Source organism: Leptonotus elevatus, chromosome 13 (genome assembly GCF_054856555.1).
Source record: "Leptonotus elevatus isolate MCC_2025b chromosome 13, RoL_Lele_1.0, whole genome shotgun sequence".
NCBI classification, from domain to species: domain Eukaryota; kingdom Metazoa; phylum Chordata; class Actinopteri; order Syngnathiformes; family Syngnathidae; genus Leptonotus; species Leptonotus elevatus.
This window is the reverse complement of record NC_141251.1, coordinates 1,813,120-1,835,000: the sequence shown is the minus strand read 5'-3', so window position 1 is coordinate 1,835,000 and position 21,881 is coordinate 1,813,120. Positions and strand designations below refer to the sequence as shown.

At 42.0% G+C, this 21,881-nt stretch overlaps 1 protein-coding gene across 1 annotated transcript in view; it reads left to right on the top strand.

The window, feature by feature from the left end:
* camkmt (calmodulin-lysine N-methyltransferase) overlaps positions 1 to 20,776 on the top strand; it is a 97,698-nt gene extending 76,922 nt beyond the window's left edge. Inside the window, 5 exon segments of the mRNA XM_086093319.1 lie at positions 1,478 to 1,552; positions 8,319 to 8,355; positions 8,357 to 8,383; positions 11,280 to 11,411; positions 20,549 to 20,776. Of these exon segments, the coding sequence (XP_085949445.1) occupies positions 1,478 to 1,552; positions 8,319 to 8,355; positions 8,357 to 8,383; positions 11,280 to 11,411; positions 20,549 to 20,635 (358 nt within the window). The 3' untranslated portion in view covers positions 20,636 to 20,776.
* The last annotated feature ends 1,105 nt before the right edge of the window (positions 20,777 to 21,881 follow it).

Below are 21,881 nucleotides of genomic sequence, written 5' to 3'. Positions count from 1 at the left end.
ACGGCACACGTAATAACAGCAAAACAATAAACAAGCCTGAGAGTCTTGTCGAGGCGTCACTCGAACCTCAGGCAGGCGCCCGGAGCAATCCGGTCCTTGCTCAAGGGCACATTCAGTTGTCAGGAGATGAAACTCCTATTGCGACACATTTCCACACCTGAATCCTCAAACCCGCCACCTTGATATATTTGCTCCATTGATGTTGCAAATGAAGAAACTTTGAAGTACTTGGCGCTGTCAGTGTCGTGTGTGTGCGTGTGCGCGCGCGTGTGTGTTGTCCATGCGCCATCTTCCTTCTGGATGAGAAGTTCTCACGTGAGACGTGAGGACCAAAAAGGTGTTTTCATTGTTATGCCGCACTTTTCCTCTTCGTCTCCTCCCTCGCGCGCGCGTTTTTACACAAGTGGAAGACGGAGAGAAAAAGTCAACGTATAATTACGGGACATTAGTTTGATTGTTTTCTTCGCAGATTACGGCAGGGTGCGACGCCATTGGACGAAAGAGGAAGGGAGGGGTGGCGGGGGGGGGGGGTGCAGCGTAATGCGGTGCGGCCCCCTGCCGTGATTGGGGATTGTGTGTTTCTAGCGGGGCCTAATCGTTTATTTACAGAGTGTTAATAATGCCTAATTAATGATCTCATGTTTTCTTTGTGAGCAGAAAAGTTCCCGCTTATTTTGTGCCAGCGGTCGTTTGGATTGGATCCATTTCTTTCGCCCCAAAAAGAGGAATTGTGGGACATATCGGTGCTAACCAGCGACGTCAACGGCGCGGTTAACTTTGACGGCGCCGTTAACAAACAGCGTGACTAAACCGGGTTTTGAACAACGCATGTTTGACGGCCGGTTAGTTAATGGCCGGGTTAAGAATTTAACCACCAGTTGGGGGGTTAAATAATGGTTAAAATAACGGAGAATTGAACCACCGGGCCATGTCGCTTGACGACCAAATATTCGAAAAAATCGAAATGGTACCTGTGAAGTGAGGCAGTGGCTTGAACCTGCCAAATCGTGAGCCCACAGTCCACGAAATGTCATTTGATGAGTTTTAAGCGGCGGTGCTCGCCACACGAAACGGACATTGAAAAGATTGACATAACAAATCGGATTTCTTACTCGGCTTCGTCTGTCCTTCCTTCCTTTGGTCTCTTGAGGTCTCCCTAATTTGTTGGAATTTAGATGTTTCTGGGGTTGGTGAAAGACTCTGGTTGGTAACCCGGTGGTCGGTGCTGGATTTCACTTTCCTTTCTTTGATCCTTCCTCGGGTCTCCTGATAACCTCGTGACTCTGGAGCTGGATTCTGAAGTATTCGGTTTAGGGGAACGGTTTGGGATTTTTAATGGGTTTTAGGTGAACTCATGAGTACACACTCACACACACACGTACATGCGCATACTCACCCACATACAAAAAAAATAATATTTACATGACTAATAGAATTGGGTGAGAAAGTCTTGAACTTTGCCGCCATTTTGTTGCAGGGTGCTGAGGTGGGACTGCGAGCTGGACATTGCCGCATTAGAATCCCATTTCGACCTTGTCATGTGTGCAGACTGGTAGGTACACACACACACACACACACACGCACACTCTTTTATTTTTAGGGTGACAGTTCTTGCCCCCCCCCCCCCGGGTCCGCCTCACACGTTCTACACGCGCGCCGCTCGCGTACGTGCGCTCCGCTGGCCGCCTGCCTCCATTTTACACTAAATTGCTTCGTTTTCATGCTCGGCGTCCCGGCAAATGGATGACTTAGGCAAATTGCAAATAATTGCGTCTGGACAAGCGAGCAAGATGAAGAAAGACTTTGAAGGGGGAGGAGGACAAGGAAGAGGAGAGAGTGAAATGGAGCGACGGGCGATAATGTAAACATTGCAAATGAGCTCGTCCGGCTCTGAAACAAACGTCGATCTGCCGCGAACCAAATCTTCGAACGTGATATTAATGAATTATTATTATTATTATTATTATTATTATTATTATTGTTATTGCTAAATAAAAGTGAAATACTTTTTTAAATTCAAATATTTACTTCTGTTAAGACAATAAAGTTTGTCTCTATTTTTAATGATATATAAATGTCACTGTTAAAAATGTACTTCAAATTAAAGTACTGTATTGTCAACTTTTTGTTGTCGGCTTATGTTGAATTTACATGAAGTAACTTGTAATCTAATTTAGTTACTTTTGAAATCAAGTCATCAACAATATAACTAAGTTACTTTGTCCAATACTGTATTCAGTAAAGTAACTATTAAAGTTACTTTTCAAGGTATCTGTGGCAATCGTGGTTGTAAACAATTGAATGCAATTTTCTCGGAAGAGATATTTGAATTTCGGCCGTAAACGCAGGCAAGCGTTGGATGAGCGAGGAATGCTCGCTTTGCGCGTGCATTAAAAGGCAACATGAGCCACCGACACTGTTATTGTGTTGTCGCGTTCCAACTCCCGAAAGCCGACAAAGCGGACGGACGTCTCCATTGCGACTATTTTACATTTACACTCAAGTCAGGCGAGAAAGGAATCAATGACACGTAAAGTTAGCGCGTTGCGGATGCGCGCGCGCATGCCGCTTCCTGCTAGCGCCGTCCTTTGAGCGATGGCGCGATAATTGCAGTGCCGGCGTTTTGAAGAGTGACGGCTGACCGATTAATGGGCGCGTCATTGTGATGATCACCTGCGAAAAGGTCAACAAGGCGCCATCCACTTTGATTAATTATATCTCCAACTGTGAACATGGAGAGCGCGTGTGCAACGTAGCGTAGCGCCAACGCCGCGTGTGTCGTCGGGCCGCGTGCCGTTCTAATGTCATTGGATGTCCCCCCCAGCATCTTCTTTTGTTTTGGACAAAAGGAGCGCTCCGCAGTCTGACTATTGTTTTTGCTCATGTTGCTCAAAGTGCAAATGTGCTCTTTGCTCCACCATTTCGGGTCGTGCGCTTCAAATAATGTCCAAATCTGAATTTCAGGCTATTTGATTCTTTTGGTTTTGGTTTATTTAACATGTATTTAAAGAGGAATTCAACCCCAGTGCCACCACTATTCTGTTTAATATTGCATTCTGGGAATAAGAATGAAACCGATGAATTTATCAATCGGGGTCACCGCGTTGGGCGATAGCGCCCTCTGCAGTCGACCAAAAGTAGCGTCGCAACTGCTCTCGCTTTTTGCATCGTGAATGGAACGTGACCAAACCCGCTAAACCGTTTAGTGGACTCCCGGGCCGAGCACGTGTGATGTCATCATCAGTCGACAGCAAGTGGAAAAAATGTGTTTTTAATGGTATATTAAAAAAATCATGAAGTTACGAAATTAATTTGAGACAAAATATGATCTTCTTACGGCTGAAAACGGTTCAGTGAGTCGAGTATCGCTTTAAGAAAAGGTGCCGTCAAGGTGTGGACATTTGACGAACCTAACCTGGTTACAAAAAAGTATCATGAAAAAAAAAAGTACATTGAACTGGACCAAGTGCAATTTCTGCAGAAATTGTGTGAGAATGTTGAACAAAAAAAAATATATGTATATATATATATATATATAAATATATATATATATATGTATATATATATATATATATATATATATATATATATATATATGTATATATATATATATATATATATTTAAAAAAATATATATATAAAAAAAATAATAATAAAGAGCAATGATGATGACATTTCCGAATGAACAATACTGAGCTCTTTATAGAAAAAAAAAAGAAAAGGTGCCGTCAAGGTCTGGACATTTGACGAACCTAACCTGGTTACAAAAAAGTATCATGAAAAAAAAAAAGTATATTGAACTAGACAAAGTGCAATTTCTGCAGAAATTGTGTGAGAATGTTGAAAAGCTGAATGCTAAGGTCTGAATGTATGCGCTTACGAAGTAAATTGAAAGATAAATGATGTGAAAATGACAAATGTTCAAAATAAATAAATCACAATAACGCTTGCTTCCCACAATAACTCATATTGAGAACTTCTGAATGATCATCATAATTCTTGGCGGTATTTTGTTAGCGTTGCGCATAATCCTCGTACCTCCAAAATCTTCACTTTTCAGGAGACCCCCAAAAACAGCATTTGTTGTTCAACTTTTCATCATCAAAGCCAACAAACTATTTTCAATTTCAACACAATCATTTGTTGAAATTGAAAATGAGTATGGAAAAAAATATGACATGAATCCAATTGTGACATTCAGAAGTAAAGACCATTTATGGTGTTTTAAAAAAAAGAAAAGAACATATAAAACTAAATTCAGTTGACGACAGCCTGACTTGTGTTTAATGTCTCAATTATTGCATCCATGAATGTGCGTGCGTCCATGAATGTGCGTGCGTGCGCGCGTGCGTGCGTGCGTGCGAGGCGGAGGCATTCCTCCAGTGGGAACGCGGGTGGCACAGAATTGTTGGCGACAGTTTGGCCAGCTGGGCTCTTCCCCAAAAAAAATCCCGCCATGTGTACACACCGAGATAAAAGCCGGAGAATGCAATGTTTGCTGTGCTACAAAACAAAAGTATTGGGACACGTCGTCAAAATGATCACAACGATAGCGGCATCGCGCGCGGGCGGTTTTGAACGGATGCAATGCGCAAAAATGTGCTGCCTCGTGTCGGTCGGAAGAGATCGCGGTTGCTGACGTTCCAAAAAATAGATCGCCGGTGATGAGACATTGGGATTTCCTAGGAATGTGTCAGTTGGGTCGAGCGTCCATTGAGAGGATGATGTCATAGAAAGGTGACCGTCACAATCCATCATTCAACTCGTGTTACGATTTGCGCTTGTGAACTTCGTTCGTCTTATGTTGCTTCATTGAGAACGATACAATCAAATACAATTCAGTGTCTTGAACTTGATTCTGTCATTTTTTTGGGCCCAAAATTCAGACCAAAAAAAATAGTTAAATAATAACTGGATACTTGATAGTGCAGCTGACATTTCCCAGCTTCCTCTTATTTTATTTTAATTTCTTCTTCTTATTATTATTTTGTAGACTATTTGGGGTTTACAAATATTTTTGCATGACGGCGCGGGTCCCCATGGCCGTGAATATTGGGGTTCCCTTGAATGGGTTTAAGCTGTAGTATCATCATTCACCACTAGATGGCGGACACAGCACCACATCTTACTACATTGTGAGAAAGCTAAATCATTTTGGGGGGGGGGGGGTTTGGAATGATATGCAAGACAAACTCGAACATCAATAGTAATATTTTGTGTGAGTTGATTTTTGTGGAAAAATACACAAAATGATTTCTTGCACTTAATATTGGCTGAAGCATTCCAACATGTGTTATTGTGATTTTTATTCTCCACGCTTTTTTGCCGTGTAACAACTCCCGCATAATGCTTGTGAATTACACTGTTCAAAAACTTGCTTCAAAAATTGATTCCACATCACTTACAGTATTCTAATGTTAAATATCGACTTTTTCCGATTCATTTTCAATGAGACAGGCATTGACATTTTTCCAAGTATCGCTTTCCACGCCCACTTTTATGAAAAAAGTGCATTGTCCAGTAACCAGTCATCATTTCATATTTTATCTCTCAATTTACTTATTTGTTATTGCTTGTGTGGATCTATGTGACCCCCCCCCCCTCCCCCGATGAAAAATCGTGGCCCCCTCCCTCATTGCAGTTGATGATGTCATTTATTTCCTCCGCCTCACCCGATGATCCTCATGAATGTGACAAATTTAGACTCACACCTCAGTCGTGCACTTTGACCTTGACCGCCTCGCGTGCGTGTCCCGAGTGAGAGGGGAGGGGGGGGGGGGGGGGGAGGGGGGGTGTCAGTGCGAGACAATAGGGTGCCCTATTGCTGTGCGCACTCGTCACAAATGTTCACTCGGTCGACAGTGAGATCCATTTTTTGTTTGGTTTTTTTTTTTTTAAACAGACAAAATAGTGAGTCATCTTGTCCGTTTGTCCTCCGAGTGACACTTTGTCCTTCCCTTGCACTTGCGTGTGCGTGAGCGCGCCTCCACCCATGCAGTCCACTTCCTCGCCGCCCGCTCTTCCTCTGCGAGTGGACACGCGCGGCGAACTAAACCAAACACAAACTTCTCACCTTTCCAAGGCAAATAAACCTGGCAACCCCCCCCGTCCCCCCCCCCCCCCGCCCGCCCCCCCGCAAGAATAATAAACTTTTGCTTAACTCCCAACTTGCGCACATCCTGCTTTCACTTAAGAGCGGCGGGTGAGTCGCATTTTCAATATCCACGATATGTTCTCCTGCTTGTAAACACGTCATGCCCGAATTCCAATAACGTTTCGGCAAAAAGGAATTTTTTTTTGTGCAGGTCCAGATTGCAGCTGCGCGCTCCAGTTGGAGGTGCGGGATTAGGACAAATCTCTATTGTTGCGTTTTAGTCCAATTAATCAGATCTCATCTGGCGTGATAAGCACGTCATTTCGGGGGGGGGGGGGTGTTTTTGGCAGGAGGCTGCGGCCATTTTTGTATCTTCATGTACACTAATGTATTTCATATCGACATGTTTTCATAGTCATTGTGGGTCAAGGGTTTCGTTTAGTACAGATAAGTATTTTTCAGGGCCGATACTGATTATTCGGAGTCGATAACCGATATTTGGAGCCAATATTAATTTTCAGTAAAAGGGGAAAATATTGGCATCAAAATGAAAAAAAAAAGTGTTGAAGATTTTATTTATTTTTTAATCTGAAACAAGACATCTTGCTGATAAAACGCTGAGGGAGCTTCCAGTTCATTAACATGTCTTAAAAAGTTCAGCGGAAACTTTAACAAGTAACTGATTCACGATGGTTTTTGACACGAACAAAAGTTTCCCAAAATTTCTAAATATCTGAAATGGTAAATTTTCACTTTTCTCAATTTTTATTTCCAATGAAAACAAATGAGCGGCGAATTCCAAGAGTAAGCAGAATCTCTTTATTATTCTAAAAAGTGAATAACTCACCTTTAAATTGACATCTTATCGGCCTTCAGGTTTTAAAAAAATGCCTGATGGCGATATTTGTCAAAATCTCAAATATCAGCCAAATCCATGTGGTTGTCAAAAAAAGGCAACGCATGCTTAATCTGTACTTCAGATTTTACGCTCAAAGATTCCACCTTTTTTTTCCCAAGAATAATGAACAGAAATGATCATATTTTTTATTTAGGACAATAAAAGCTAAGAAAGTACATTTGAAAACTCCTCATTTTATTGAATTACATGACAAGACCTTTTGACTGAAGTAACTTAGCTTAGCGCTTTTTGGCTCCTTGAACTGCAACATCCATTTCGACTTGCCAAATGTCATTCTTGTCCGACAACCGGCGATTTCTTCATTTTTTTTTTCCTTCTCTTCCAATTTTGTTTGAAGCCAAACCACACATCATCGCTACGCACACACTTTACGTATGTAAAATGCGCCATTTTCGGTCTCTTCCTCATTCCTGTCGGCGCCTCGATAACGGGCCGAGTCCAATACACACTCGGCGCCATCGTAAACTTATGCAAATTGTTTTTTTTTTTGCCTTCCCTCCGTCATGGCGCGAGTCTATTTGTCAACAAAATAAAAATAAACACGCCGCTGCCTTATCTGCGGCTGCCATCGCGACAATGCACGCTAACCTCTCTCTCTCTCTCTCTCTCTCTCTCTCTCTCTCTCTCTCTCTCTCTCTCTCTCTCTCTCTCTCTCTCTCTCTCTCTCTCTCTCTCTCTCTCTCTCTCTGTCTCTGTCTCTGTCTCTGTCTCTCTCTCTCTCTCTCTCTCTCTCTCTCTCTCTCTCTCTGTCTCTGTCTCTGTCTCTGTCTCTCTCTCACTCTCTCACTCGCTCTCTCTCTCTCTCTCTCTCTGTCTCTCTCTCTCGCTCTCTCGCTCTCTCTCGCTCTCTCTCTGTCTCTCTCGCTCTCTCTCTCGCTCTCTCTTGCTCTCTCTCTCTGTCTCTCTCTCTCTCTCTCTCTCTCTCTCTCTCTCTCTGTCTCTCTCGCTCTCTCTCTCGCTCTCTCTTGCTCTCTCTCTCTGTCTCTCTCTCTCTCTCTCTCTCTCTCTCTGTCTCTCTCTCGCTCTCTCTGTCTCTCTCTCTCTCTCTGTCTCTGTCTCTCTCTCTCTCTCTCTCTCTGTCTCTGTCTCTCTCTCTCTCTCTCTGTCTCTCTCTCTCTCTCTCTCTCTGTCTCTCTCGCTCTCTCTCTCGCTCTCTCTCTCTCTCTCTGTCTCTCTCTCTCTTTCTCTGTCTCGCTCGCTCTCTCTCTCTCTCTCTGTCTGTCTCTCGCTCTCTCTCGCTCTCTCTCTCTCTCTCTCTCTCTCTCTCTCTCTCTCTCTCTCTCTCTCTCTCTCTCTCTCTCTCAGTTTGTTTCTGGACCAATACCGAAGCAGCCTGGTTGATTGCTATAAGGAGATTACTGCAACCCAACGTAAGTGTGTGTGTGTGTGTGTGTGTGTGTGTGTGTTTGTGTGGACTGTATATATCTGTGCTTATCCCCCATCCGTCTCCTCAATCATAATTAGGCATGAGCGCACATTAATAGTGTGACAGGATTAATATCATGTAATGCTTTAATACTTGTGCAGCGCTCTGATCTCCGTGTCTCCGCCTCCTGGCCTCGCCTTCATCATCAATTCCCGGGCAACTTCTCCTTTTGGCCCCGCGATAAGACCCCATGCTGCGACCGCCAAAGCAGATGGGGTGGGGTGGGGGGTGGGGGGGGGGGGTTGTGGTGGGAATAAAAGCAAAGGCTGGAAGAGATAGGGTTGAGATTTCTCTTCATGTGAAGGAAGCAGGTCGCGTTTCAAGTACTGAGGCCGGCCGGCCTGAAGTCGGATGACAAGGAAAGCTGTGTGGCTTTTTCCCAAGCATTTCATAAGCGACATTAAGGCTTCAATGCATTGGAAATATTTCATTGGTTCTCACTAATAGCGCTTTTGTGTCCCTTTGAAATTTTCATCAAACACATTTTTGCAAGACATGATGTTGATTTTGGTGCAAAAGCAAACACCGCACATCACCAAAATCAGGATTTCTGGCAAGTAATGGTCACAATTTCCCATTGGAGAAATGTCCAAGCCTGACAAAATGTTGCATACGTAAAACGTGGTCACCAAGGTTGAAGGTTTTAGCCACCATTCCAAAAAGGTACGCATGGTGCAAAAACATCACTGCACATGACCAATGAGGAATTTCTGGCAAGTACTGGCTGTGTCCTCCACGTGACTACAATCTCCCATAAGAAAAACATTTAAGCCTGGATACATTTTGCATAAATATACATTACATCGTTGAAACTTGGGGCCATCGTTCCAAAAGGTTCATTTGGCGCCATCACCAAAGCAGGAATTTCTGGCAACAACGACCCGCCGTAAGATAAACATCCAAAAATATGCAAAGAACATACAGTGTGGGGAAACATACGGGCTGATGAAACCGAGGTTGAGGGTTGTTGGCCATAATTCCAAAATGATCACCACACAGCAGAAAGTGCCTTTTACCAAACTGGGGAATTTATGGCAAGTAAAAAAATGAATAGAATGACTGAATTGAATAGACTTTATTCTCCATTTGCACAAACGCAACGCAGTATAAGCACATTGGAATTCTTGTGCGTTTAAGTCTGCGAGGTAAGGATGTGATAAGAAACAAACAAATACTTTTTTTTTTCTGGAGAAAAAAAAAGAAAAACAAATACAGCTAAAAACATACAATTATTACACATTTATAAAACAAATAGTGATAATAATAAAAGTCCTAAAAAATTAATAAAAATGATTGCACATTTCAATTTCACAAAAATACACAGGAAATGGACATAAAAGGCTCTATTTTTGACCTTGGTGCAAATGCCGAAGGAACCTTTTTTTTTCTTCTTCTTTTTTGGTGCCAATTTGGCAGACTGGTCTTCACCAAGCTGGGTGGGCCGGCACAGATGAGGGAGTGTCTTGCAGATGGCGCCTGCAGAGTGGCAGAAAGTTGAACCTGAACATTTAACACCAGTTGCAGGGTAGTTAGCTGGTTAGTTAAGCTGGTGCCCGCTTCTTGGGCGGCAGGTGCGCCCCCACCACGTGGAGACTGTAGTGCGACTTGTGTAACACATTTCAAGAGGAATGAAAGAAGCCGCAGCCTCCGACCCGCAGAACCATCGGCCTGCGCTCGTCGATGAAATTACCAACATCAGGTTTAATCCGCCTCTGTGCAGAGGTTTTGAAAATAAAACCTCATAAGAAGCCCGTTGCAAAACGGCGTGTGCTCTCACTCGGTACCTGCTAGGCATTCATTTGTTGCCATGGAAACTCATACTAATAACAATCTCATAAATATCACAAACAAAACCGGGACAGAGAAACTCTTTTGTCGTGCACGAACAACATCGCAACATGCCCATGCTCGTTATTATCTCGATATTTGTTGTATCTTACACAAAAAGTATGGTTGCTCATCTCTGCTGAGAATAATCAAATGTTTGTGTCGTCGGTGGCGGCGGCGGCGGCGGCTTACCGCTGCGTGGCAACAATGGCGAGCGCGCCGGCGCGCCATTGTGGCGCATCTGCGCCCGTCGTCGTCTCTCGCTAATATAATCATATCTCCCGCTTTAATCCCGCCGAGATAATTCGGCAGCTAATATGATTTGAGCGGCGGCCATCAGACAAAACACGGACGCCATCGCCAAATATTCAATCATTTGCTAAGCTGATTAAACAATTAGCAAAAGGCTGACTTCTCTCATGTAACGCCACTAATTTGTTGTTTGTGACAAAGGTGCGCCGTCCGGGTGGCCGATCCTCTTAATCAGATGATTCGCGTCTGCGGCGTGCGTTTGATTTCTGGTTTCACGGAACGTTTGCATGAAAGCGGAAAAAAAACAAGAAAAAAAACCCGAGCGTTCCCGCTGTTTCCTGCGCTTTTGTGTTAATTTGTCCGTTTGTACGTGCTCGTCTCCGAGCTGCGTTTCATTAGCACAATAACAACACGATCAGCGTGGAATAAAACTCAAAGCTGGAGGATTTCAAAGAAACTTTGAACCTGTTGTTAATCCTCTTAGTACTTGCAGGACGTCTGCGGGACGCGCGCGCGCACACACGCACGCACACACAACACTCTTTCTTCCTCACTGGTGCGCACGTCTCACTCCTTGCGAGATTTTGAAGACGCAACCTCACAGCCTGCGTGTGCGCGCTCACATTTCCACGCAGCTTTGATTTGTTTTGATGTGGAAATAAAAGGAGTATGTATATTCATGACTTGTAGTTTTGTGTGTGCGTGCGCGCGTGCGCGTGTGTGTGTATGACGTAATTGCTAACGTTGTTCTCTTGGGCCAGGGCGTGGCCTTGGTGTTTGCCCCGCTTCGAGGCGACACCCTCGGAATGTTCTGTCAGCTGGCCCGGCAGGCCGGACTCCTGGTGGCCCAGCAGCGGCAGTACGATGCGCGGGTGTGGGATGTGCATCTGAAGGTGAGAGCGCCATTTTGCAGCGGCCAACGAGCAAGTCAAGTCAAATGTCACACATTTGAGTGCAAATCTCAATCTGTAGTGACAAAAATGAAAAAAAAAATATTCCATGATCCTAAAACTTGTCTTTTTGTGGTGTCCCAATAACTCACTTCGGGTAGGCAAAATGTCATGTCTTTGATTTGTACTAGTAGGTCAGGTGACTACTCGTTAACCAATCCAACCAACCAACCTAAGCCAATAACCAACCAGCAGTTGGACCCACAAAGTGATAAGCCATTCCCAACCAACAAAACTCAACCACTCACAGTCCACTAACCAACCTAACCAATGATTACTCCATGTTAACCAACTAACCAAGCAGTCAACCAGCAAACTCAACCAATTAGCTAACCAGCCCAAAGTAGTCAACCAACCGGTCCCACAAGCCAACCTAACCAATTAAGCACAAATTAACTAAACCAAGTTTGCTCGTCAAACAAGTAACCCAACCAACCAGCTAACTGATTAACCTACCAACATTAACAAAGGAGTTGACAACCCATTAACAAACTCAATAAATTGATCAAACCGCAAATCTTTGAATGCAACTCAACCAATTAACCAAAGTTGGGTCAAATAGATTAATTTTGCCCAACTGTTTTTAGAGTGCAGCCAACCAACCAACCAATGAACAATCACCTTTTACCTCCTTATACAACTCGTTGAACAAACTAACCAACCAGCTCCCAATAATGAGATTGGACTGCAATTCCGATGGCGCCGATTGAAAAGCTTTCAGCGAACAGACGGAGATACGAGTTTCACGATTTGATGTCCAAGCAACATTTGGAAGGCAGTTTCCAGTGTGCGCCATTGATCTCCATTGTCAATAAATCTTTAGAGTCCACGTTTGTAAGCATCTAATGGCGCCGGCGAAAACTAGCCGCTTTCACCGGGCGCTTGCTCAGAAAGCACCTGAGTTCAAAGAAAGCGGCGTCCCGCTGCTGCCTCCATTTACGCACGCCGCTGACAACAAGCGGACGGCGCTCCCGGCGTTGTCGCCGACACCGCTGGGACAATTGCGCCCGAAAGGGCACGTTCAAGTCACTCGCTCACACCTCTTTGCTCATTTCACGCTATTACAAGATTTTTTTTTTTTATTTTTTTTTTTATTTTTTTTTTTCAGCGGGTGCAGCTGCGCAACATTGGGTTGGGAAGAACCGGGAGATTTTTTTTTCATCGTTGTGGCGGGAGAACGACAATAATAATGGGGGGGAGGGGCATAAACTTAGGACCACCCCCTCTTATCAATCATTTTTAATGACACATTTAATGGAACAGCATGGAATGAATAAATATGAGAGCAGAGCATTTTTATTTTTGATTGATATTTAGCTAATTTTGTATTTATTTCTAAAAAAAAAATTATTTTTATGTATCTTGTTTATTTTTGTATTTAGTCTTGTTTTTATTTATTTATGTAAATATATATATACTGTTTTGTTGTTTTTAATTTCCATTTATATTATTTTCTGTGTTTAATTTTTCAATTATATTTTTTGATATCCATTTTTATTTGTACTTTTATAAATAGAAATAGAAATAAGCCCGTGTTTGAAAATACATCAATACAAAACACTCACGCATGCACACACAAACACACACTATTTACATATTTATTTTTGTATTTATTTCCACATTTACTTTTATTTTCATGAATCTTGTTTATTTTTGTATTTATTTTTGGCTTTTATTTATTTATTCATGTAAATATATATACTATTTTGGAGTTGTTTTTAAGTTCCATTTATGTTGTTTTTTTGTATTAAATTTTTGAATTATATATTTTTTTATATCCATTTTTATTTGTACTTTTATAAATATAAATATAAATAAGCTCGTGCCGCTACCACCGTGTTTGAAAATACTCTGGAAGGAATTGATCAGGATTACATCAATACAAAACACTCACGCATACACACACAAACACACACTATTTACATATTTATTTTTGTATTTATTTCCATTTTTATTTTCATGCATCTTGTTTATTTTTGTATTTATTTTGGCTTTTATTTATTTATTCACGTAAATATATATACTATTTTGGAGTTGTTTTTAAGTTCCATTTATGTAGTTTTTTTGTATTAAATTTTTGAATTATATATTTTTTTATATCCATTTTTATTTTTACTTTTATAAATATAAATATAAATAAGCTCGTGCCGCTACCACCGTGTTTGAAAATACTCTGGAAGGAATTGATCAGGATTACATCAATACAAAACACTCACGCATACACACACAAACACACACTATTTACATATTTATTTTTGTATTTATTTCCATTTTTATTTTTATGAATATTGTTTATTTTTGTATTTATTTTTGCTTTTATTTATTTATTCATGTAAATATATATACTATTTTGGAGTTGTTTTTAAGTTCCATTGATGTTGTTTTTTTGTATAAAATTTTTGAATTATATATATTTTTTATATCCATTTTTATTTGTACTTTTATAAATATAAATATAAATAAGCTCGTGCCGCTACCACCGTGTTTGAAAATACTCTGGAAGGAATTGATCAGGATTACATCAATACAAAACACTCACGCATACACACACAAACACACACACACACACAAACACACACGCACACACATAGGGGTCAGGTGCTGCATACAAAAATGAGGAAAACTTGGAGTGTCCTCCTCACATCTGAAGGTTATTAAGTCTCCTCTGCTTATCTTCTCATAAACACACCGAAAGGGTGTGTTTGTCCGTGTGTGGGCGTGTGCGCGCGCGTGTGGCCCAGACTGACCATCCGAACACACACGGACGCGCAGAAACACACAAAAAAAAGAAAAACGAATTATATCACCAGCTCGCACAGAGCAGACATCACTTAGACGGCATGTTGGCCAGACATGACACGCAAACGTACCATGTGATGATATCACACCCAAACACACACACGCACACACACACACACACACACACACACCAATAAGCAGCTGCTCCTCATTTGCACGACAGATTAGCTTTCCTTGACTCGACGTGTTTACTTGCGGTGGGAGGACCAAGAAACGAGACGAGACAATATCACAACCTGCAGCGGAACACGCGCACCCGCGCAGGCGTAAGCGCAAGCGCGCGCACATGCCGTGCGCGTGTGCGTGTCACGTCAGCTTACGACAATCAAAGAATAAACACAAACGTTTGTTTCTTTGGGAGAAGTGACACTAAAAAAAAGCTTGAAGAAGTCGTACCGACAGTCCCATAAAAGGGAAAAAATAATCTGGTGTGTTTTATTGGCTCGCTTTGTTTCACTTTCCCCAACTTTTTTTCAACACGCTTTTGTCACACAATTTGGAGTGAATCTCGAATACATAAAAAATAAGAAGAAGAAGAATACGGTCTTTCCCCATTGAAATGAATGGAAATGCAATTCCCACCACAAAACTGGGACAGGTGGCAAAAAAAGAGTGAAAAAGTTGAGGATTGCTCATCAAACACCTGTTTTGGATCATCCCGCAGGCCAACAGGCAAATTGCAGCCAATCATTTTGTTTTCATTGATGTTTAACACAACGTGCCAACTTCATTGGAATTGACTTTATTTATGTGTTGCTGGACTGTTTATGTTCACATATTTATTGCTTACTCTACATGGCAACAACAACGCCACAGTGACGCAAATTTTTGGCCCGCGTATCTATGGTGTTTCCCATTGTATGTTAGCATGAAGCTAATGGAGGCTAAATGTACGGTAGTTGAAGGCTCCAGACTGCCTCTAAATGGTGGCATTTTGCACCTAAAATTTGGGGACGAGTACATTTTTCATCGACATGCACGTGTGACTCGTAAATTAGCAAATTTAGTTGACACCCTTAAAACTGCTGCGTCAAAAATAACCTGATTTTGGTCAAAAATTGTATAGACCACAAGTTTCTGGGTTGTAATCCAAAGTTGGGCCAAATTGGCCCAAGTAGCGGTCCAATTTTTTTAATTTTTTTTTTTTTACCAGAATTGGGTTATTGTGACCAACAACTTTGGGTTACTACCCAAATTGACCCAAGTCGTGGGTCAGTCCGATTTTTGACAAAAAAAAATGGGGTTATTTTTGACCCAGCATTTTAAAGAGTGTATTATTCTTATAATATTAATCACACGCCATTGAGCGACCATCATGGCTTGCGTCTTGGAAAAACTATTTAGCTATAAAACTTCAACTAAAAAAAGTCCCAAGAGCAGGTTAGGTGATTATTTCCATAGCATGAATCTCCCCCAAGACGACATTGGAGGCATTTTTTAAATGATTTATTGCGGACGTTTGAATCCGTCAAGGGGAATTGTTAGGAACCGTACCCTTGTTTTTTGTGTGCACAAAATACAAAGGTCACAATTGTGGCCATCCGCAAGCTTGCATTTTTAGTTGAAAAAAAGTCCCTCCCTCCCCCCCCCCCCTTCCCCCCCCCCAAAAAAAAACCTGAGCGTGTGTTTGTGCTGCGACGGGCAGACGACAGGGCTGGCGCGTTATCCTCTTATCCTCACTGTTGTGGAATAGGGAGGCAAGCAGCTGCAGGGACTGCAAGCGGCCTGATAATGCCGGCGCTATTTTCTCACCCGCCATCTTAATCTTGTTACTCAAATGGTTGTGAAGAGAGAGAGTCATGAATTTTAATTTCTCTCTCACACACACACACACGCACACGCACACACACACGCACACGGCGCAGGAGTACATCCCCCGTCTTTTTTGCACACGCGTAAGCAGAAGAAGCCGTCGTCCGCCGCTGCCTCCCTCGCCCGGCAAACTTCAGCCTCCGTCTCGGCGCGTTTCCAACATCGCGGCGCTCTTCTCATTTCGCACAAACACGTTTTTTTTGGCATCTGTGGCGGGATCTGTTTCATGCTGTTTGCGCAAAGCTAACTACGACAAATTTTTTTCCGTTGTTAAAAATGAATAGCGCAAATTCAAATGCATTTATGCCAGCGTTGCAAAGTGACAGAACGATGAACTCGTCGTCCACGAAATTGCGGAAAGTATAAGAAACCTGCGTATGCACCTGTTGCCAATTTTATAACTGCGTTATCTGAAAGTACCCTCCATTCATTTAGTTGCAAAAGTGGAACTAATGATATCCAATGGAATGATATGGGGGGGGGGGGGGGGGTCACTCAATAGCGCCACCTATGCATGCAGTACCCTCCATTCATTTTGATGGAAAACTGGAACTATGATAAGTCAGTTGGTAGACATATAAATAACCCTTAGCATAATTGCCATGGATATATTTGCAATGTACAGTCGGAGGTGGGATTCGAACCCGCGACCTCCTGGTTACTGAACAAGGCAATTTACCAAATGTAGTATCAGGACAGCTGGTAATGATGGTCACTAGTATGCATAAAGTGGGCGTGGCAAGTGGGAGTCTCATTGAAAATGAGTGAGGAAAAGTTGATGTTTAACGTTAAGTTGTGCCAATAATGTAAGTAATGCGAAATCAGACGATAAATACCCGAGAGGCGTGAATTAAAAAAAAATTAAAAAATAATAAAATTCTGAGAGAGCTCAGTATTTGCTCATTTGTTCATCTTACAGGTTCAACATTCGGAGGTGTGAATTTTTGACGCAGGTTGGAATTTGAACGGTGTAAATCGGAAATATTATGTATGTAAATTATTACGTGGCAAAAAAGTGCGGAGAATAAAAATGGCAATAACTGAAGCATTCGCACAATAATATCATCTTTGTGTTCAAAATCGTCAGACGCACATTCAACTAAGTGTATTTGTAAGTAAATTGAGGTCGTCGTGTCATTTCAGTATTCTTACATTTGGTAACGTTTTTTTTTTTTTGTGTGCCGTGAGATTTGTGTCATGTAAAATGGATGCCTTGGCTCAAAAGCAGACGGGACGCACTCCTCCAGCAAACGGTTCCAAGTACTGACAGACTTAACCAGCGCTGCCCTAAATAACCAGGTGCCAAAATAGTCTCAACTCATTTGGCGCGTCGATAACCTCATTCCAAAGGCACCAAAATAACCGAGTCGCTGGCGAAACCCAACTAGAAATCGACCAACCAAACTCAATTAGGCAAGGTACCAATAAAAAACGTGCAAAATGAAAGGTACAAAGATAACCAGAAAAAAATATATACCAGCTACTAAGTTACTAAGGTAGCCAGGTACCGAAGTAGCAAAAGAACCAAGTTGGTAGCTACTAAAGTGAAAATGGTTCATAAATTAACCAGGTAGCAAAATTGTGACCAAAGTGTGATAACAATAATTGGGCACTAGGGGGGGAAATAACGGGTATAAAATAGCCAGGTACTAAATTAACCAGGTATTAAAATCAACTAAGTACCAAAATAATGAGGTATATAAATAACTAGGTACCCCAAAAATTGTACCTATAGAGTCAGGTGCATAAATAACTGGATACTTTAAAGTAATATGAGTACTGCAAAAAATAAAAAAAATCAGGGACCAAAATGGCCAGTAGCCAGACACCAAATTAAGAAGGTAACAATAAATAAATAAATAACCAGGTACCAAAAAAGGACCAAAATAATCAAGTGGTTACTGTTAAATAAAATAGATATCACAAGAATAATAGTCAGGGATCGAAACGGCCAAACAAAAAAATACAGGTATCAATATTAACAGGTCACCTCAATACCTGGCTAACAAAATAACTAATTACCCAAAAAGTGACCAACAGAAACAGAAAAAGAATCAGGTAGCGTAAAATAAAGAAAAGGGTATCAAAATAGGCACCAGAATAACCATAAAATGCTAAATAAGCCAGGTCCAAAAATAGCCAGGTTCATATATAACCAAGTCATGTACCAAAATAACTGGTTACGAAAGTAACCTGGTGCGGAAATTGACTGGGCCTCAAAATAGCTTGTCTGTCTGACTAATCCTGTACCACAAAAAAAAAGGGAAAAAAAAGACACCAAACGAAGCAGGCATCAAAATAACAAGTTACCAAATTAACCAGGTACCAAAAAAATGAAATGCACTGAAAAATGAAGTAGCAAAAAAACTTCCAAATGACATGACTTCTTTTCAAGTGATCCCCCCCTCCCATCTTCAGTCTGTCCACTTCCTCCTCGAGTGGTGATGTGGAAATGAGAGCGAGGATGGGAGGGGGGGGGGGGGGGGGCACAGGAGCACTAACGAAAGTGTCACTAAAATAAATGACTTGCACCTTAGAAGAAAAAAAAAAAGGAGACGGAGAGAAAAGATTGAGGTGGGCGGGGGGGGGGGGGGGGGTCTTGGTTGGTTGTGGTTTGAGAGGCGATTTAGGCAGCCACCCATGAAGCTGATTAGGCAGCCTGCGATCAGGAGGAACAGCTTTGCTTGTTAAACTTTTCACCTCTGCCAGCTCTCAGCCGTCCTCGCACCCTCCCTCACCTTTTTCTCCTTCCCTTTCCTTCGTCTTGTATCGCCGCCTTGGCTCCTTCCGCCCGGCAGCATTTCAATGTGAAAGCTGCTCAACCCGGCACCCAACGTAGGGCTTGTTTTTTAGGCTGGTGGGGGCTGGTGGGGGGGGGGTGTGGGGGCGCACAGGCAGCTGCCCCGCCACGCCCACTCTTTTTCCTCCTTCTCTTTTTAAGTGAGGTGGGGTCACAGGTTCAACCACCGGCCGGTGCCTGGAGGGAAGATAACGCAAGGGGTGGGGCGGGGGTGGGGGGGGGGGGGCAACGTAACCAGCTACCAAAAGACCTGAAGACCAAAATAACTCAGTGAAACCAGCTAACTGAGTACCTTCAAAGAGAAGTCAACCCCAAAAAAATGTCTTCGAATATGTTGAACCGAGCTTTAGAGACTCACAAATACTGCGTACAGAAATATGCAGGCACCAAAAAAAACAGGCGGCTGGGGAAAAAAAACAGGTAGCACCAAACAAAGGTACTGAAATAACCGCACACCAAAGTAACCAGATAATAAGCAAAATAAAAAGGTACCAGAAAATATAGGTAGTAAAGCAAAAAAAACCTAACAGAGTACTAAAAATAACCATGTGAAAACTAGGGATGTAACGATATCCAAACATCATGATACAATAAATATTACAATTTGAACCTCACAATACGATAATTATCACGATATTGTGGGAAGTTTGGCAATATAAAAAAATAAAATAAAATCACAATGTAAAAAAAATAAGAAAAAAAGTTCATCTTGGAGAGCACAATATTGTGTTTTTTTGCACATAATAACAGCGACGGGGAAATTGTCATGTCACATGTCACTCGTTGGGTTTCCATCCAGCCATTTTTATTTAAATGTTCAAGAAATGCAAAAATAAAACTGAATGGAAACGCTAGAAATTCGAAAAAAAGGTGACCGCGCTTCTCCCTTCAAACCCGGGATATGTCATTTTGTTGTGTTATACACCCGCAGATGCGACATTTGTTTGTTGATTTAAAAATATATATATAATAATAAACTTAGGTTTGTGTGACAACCACAAGTGTAAGCTCTAAAATGTTTTTGAAATAATTTTTCTATCTGCTTCAGGAGCTGAGATAGCAATTATTTTTTAATATTGTTGAATTTCCAGGAAAACTTCAGGACTCAAAAGTCACCTATAGATTTTAGAGGCCTGTTTTGCCAGGCACATCTCTATGGTGTATAGCGCCACCTACAGCGGCGGAGTCCCCTCTCAATATTTGCAAAAGAAGAACAGATGGAAACGTCGGTTTTGCGCATTTTCACTCAATTCGCTTATAAAATGTGAAACAATTGGACGGAAACCTGACTATTGTCGTGCTCCTCTCGGCTCAGCAGCACAAAATATTACGGTCTATCGAGTTCACAATGTTGTGTTTGGCCAAATTGTGTATTTCTGGATGAGGTGTAGAAAAACATTTGCTGGTGTGACTGATTTATAGGCGTGATAACCGCCACGGTGGCCAAAACATTCCTAATAAAAATTAACCTGCACTCATAAACTAACCACCAGAGGGTGCTAGAACTGGATTGCAACCTTGCATTTTGAACGGATGTGCTGCTTTCAATCTCGTGACATGACCGCGACGATAGTACGGCACTATGAATACTGCGATATCACGATATATTGCCGCTATCGTTGCATCCCGAGTGAAAACGATGTGTTCCCTTTTGTGCTTTGGTGTTCAGATGCTGCAGGAAGGCAAAGACGCGTACGACGAGAACATCCACTACCCTCTGCTCCTCACCTTGACCAAAGGACCTCAAGCTCAGTGAAGCAAGTACGGACTCGCCTTGACACGTCACCGATGCTGGTGCCAACTTTAGCTTCTTATCAACACTGTGTTCCGCTCGTCATGCAAGTGACGATCGATATCATCGATATCATCGCGCGTCCTTCCGACGGACTCCACATATCCGGCAAAGATGCCACACTCTAAAAACAGTTGGGTCAAAAGTAACCCAATAATTGATCAAAAATGGACCGATCCCCATTATGGCTTAATCTGACCCAACTTTGAGTCAAGAAATTGGTCTCATAAATATTGGTTAGATCCTTTACTTGGGTCCAAAAATTGGGTCATTTTGTCATCATTTAATACAACCCAGAAAGTTGGAGCAAATTGACCCAAGTAGAGGATCAGTCCATTTTTGACCCATAGTTGGGTTATTTTTGACCCATAGTTGGGTTATTTTTGACCCAACTGTTTTTAGGGTGCACCCGACACCAGAACATGATCCACAGTGTTTACAATCTAAGAACTGTTGGGTTCAAAGTAACCCAAATTGGGTGAAATAGTCAACGCGACGTTGGGTCCAAAAGGGACCAGAGCAATGCTGGGTTATTTATGCACAGCGCATTGGGTTGAGCATTTGACCCAAGGAATAAATGACGACCAGCTTCGGCTCGTCGGGCCGCCATAATCCAATCTTCAACCCAATCTGCTGGGTCAGAATAATGAACCCAAACGGCTCCACGTCCACGTTGACCCAATGAGTGTGTTAGGAAAACAAGCCAGCATTTTTTTTTTTTTTGTGTGTGAAACAAATGTCATAAAAACTTGAAGAGACAGTACAAACCTTTCCGTTCCAGTAAGATGTGGACTTTTTGACCCTTTAAACATTTTTGGTCATCCCAAAAGTTGACAAATGAGTGAAATTCCGACTGTGGCACAAAAGTTGACGGGACGAGCCGAAAGCGGCAACAACGTCAACACACACAAAGCCGAAACACTGTTTTTGTGCCTTACGTCAGCTTGACATCCACGAAGAGTGAACTTGACGAACAAGATCGTGAACAAAGAAATCACACATTTGACAATACTTTATTCACAAAAAAAATATATACATATATATTTTCTTCAAACATTTACAAAATATCTTCACACACGATTTTGGTGAAAACTTGGGTCGATTTTGGGTGACGTTAGCAAGCTGAGCCGTGAGAACATGTGATGTCATTTTCAGTCAAAAATAATTGGAGACAAAATATCTTCTTAGTGCTGAAAATGGCGCGTGTGCT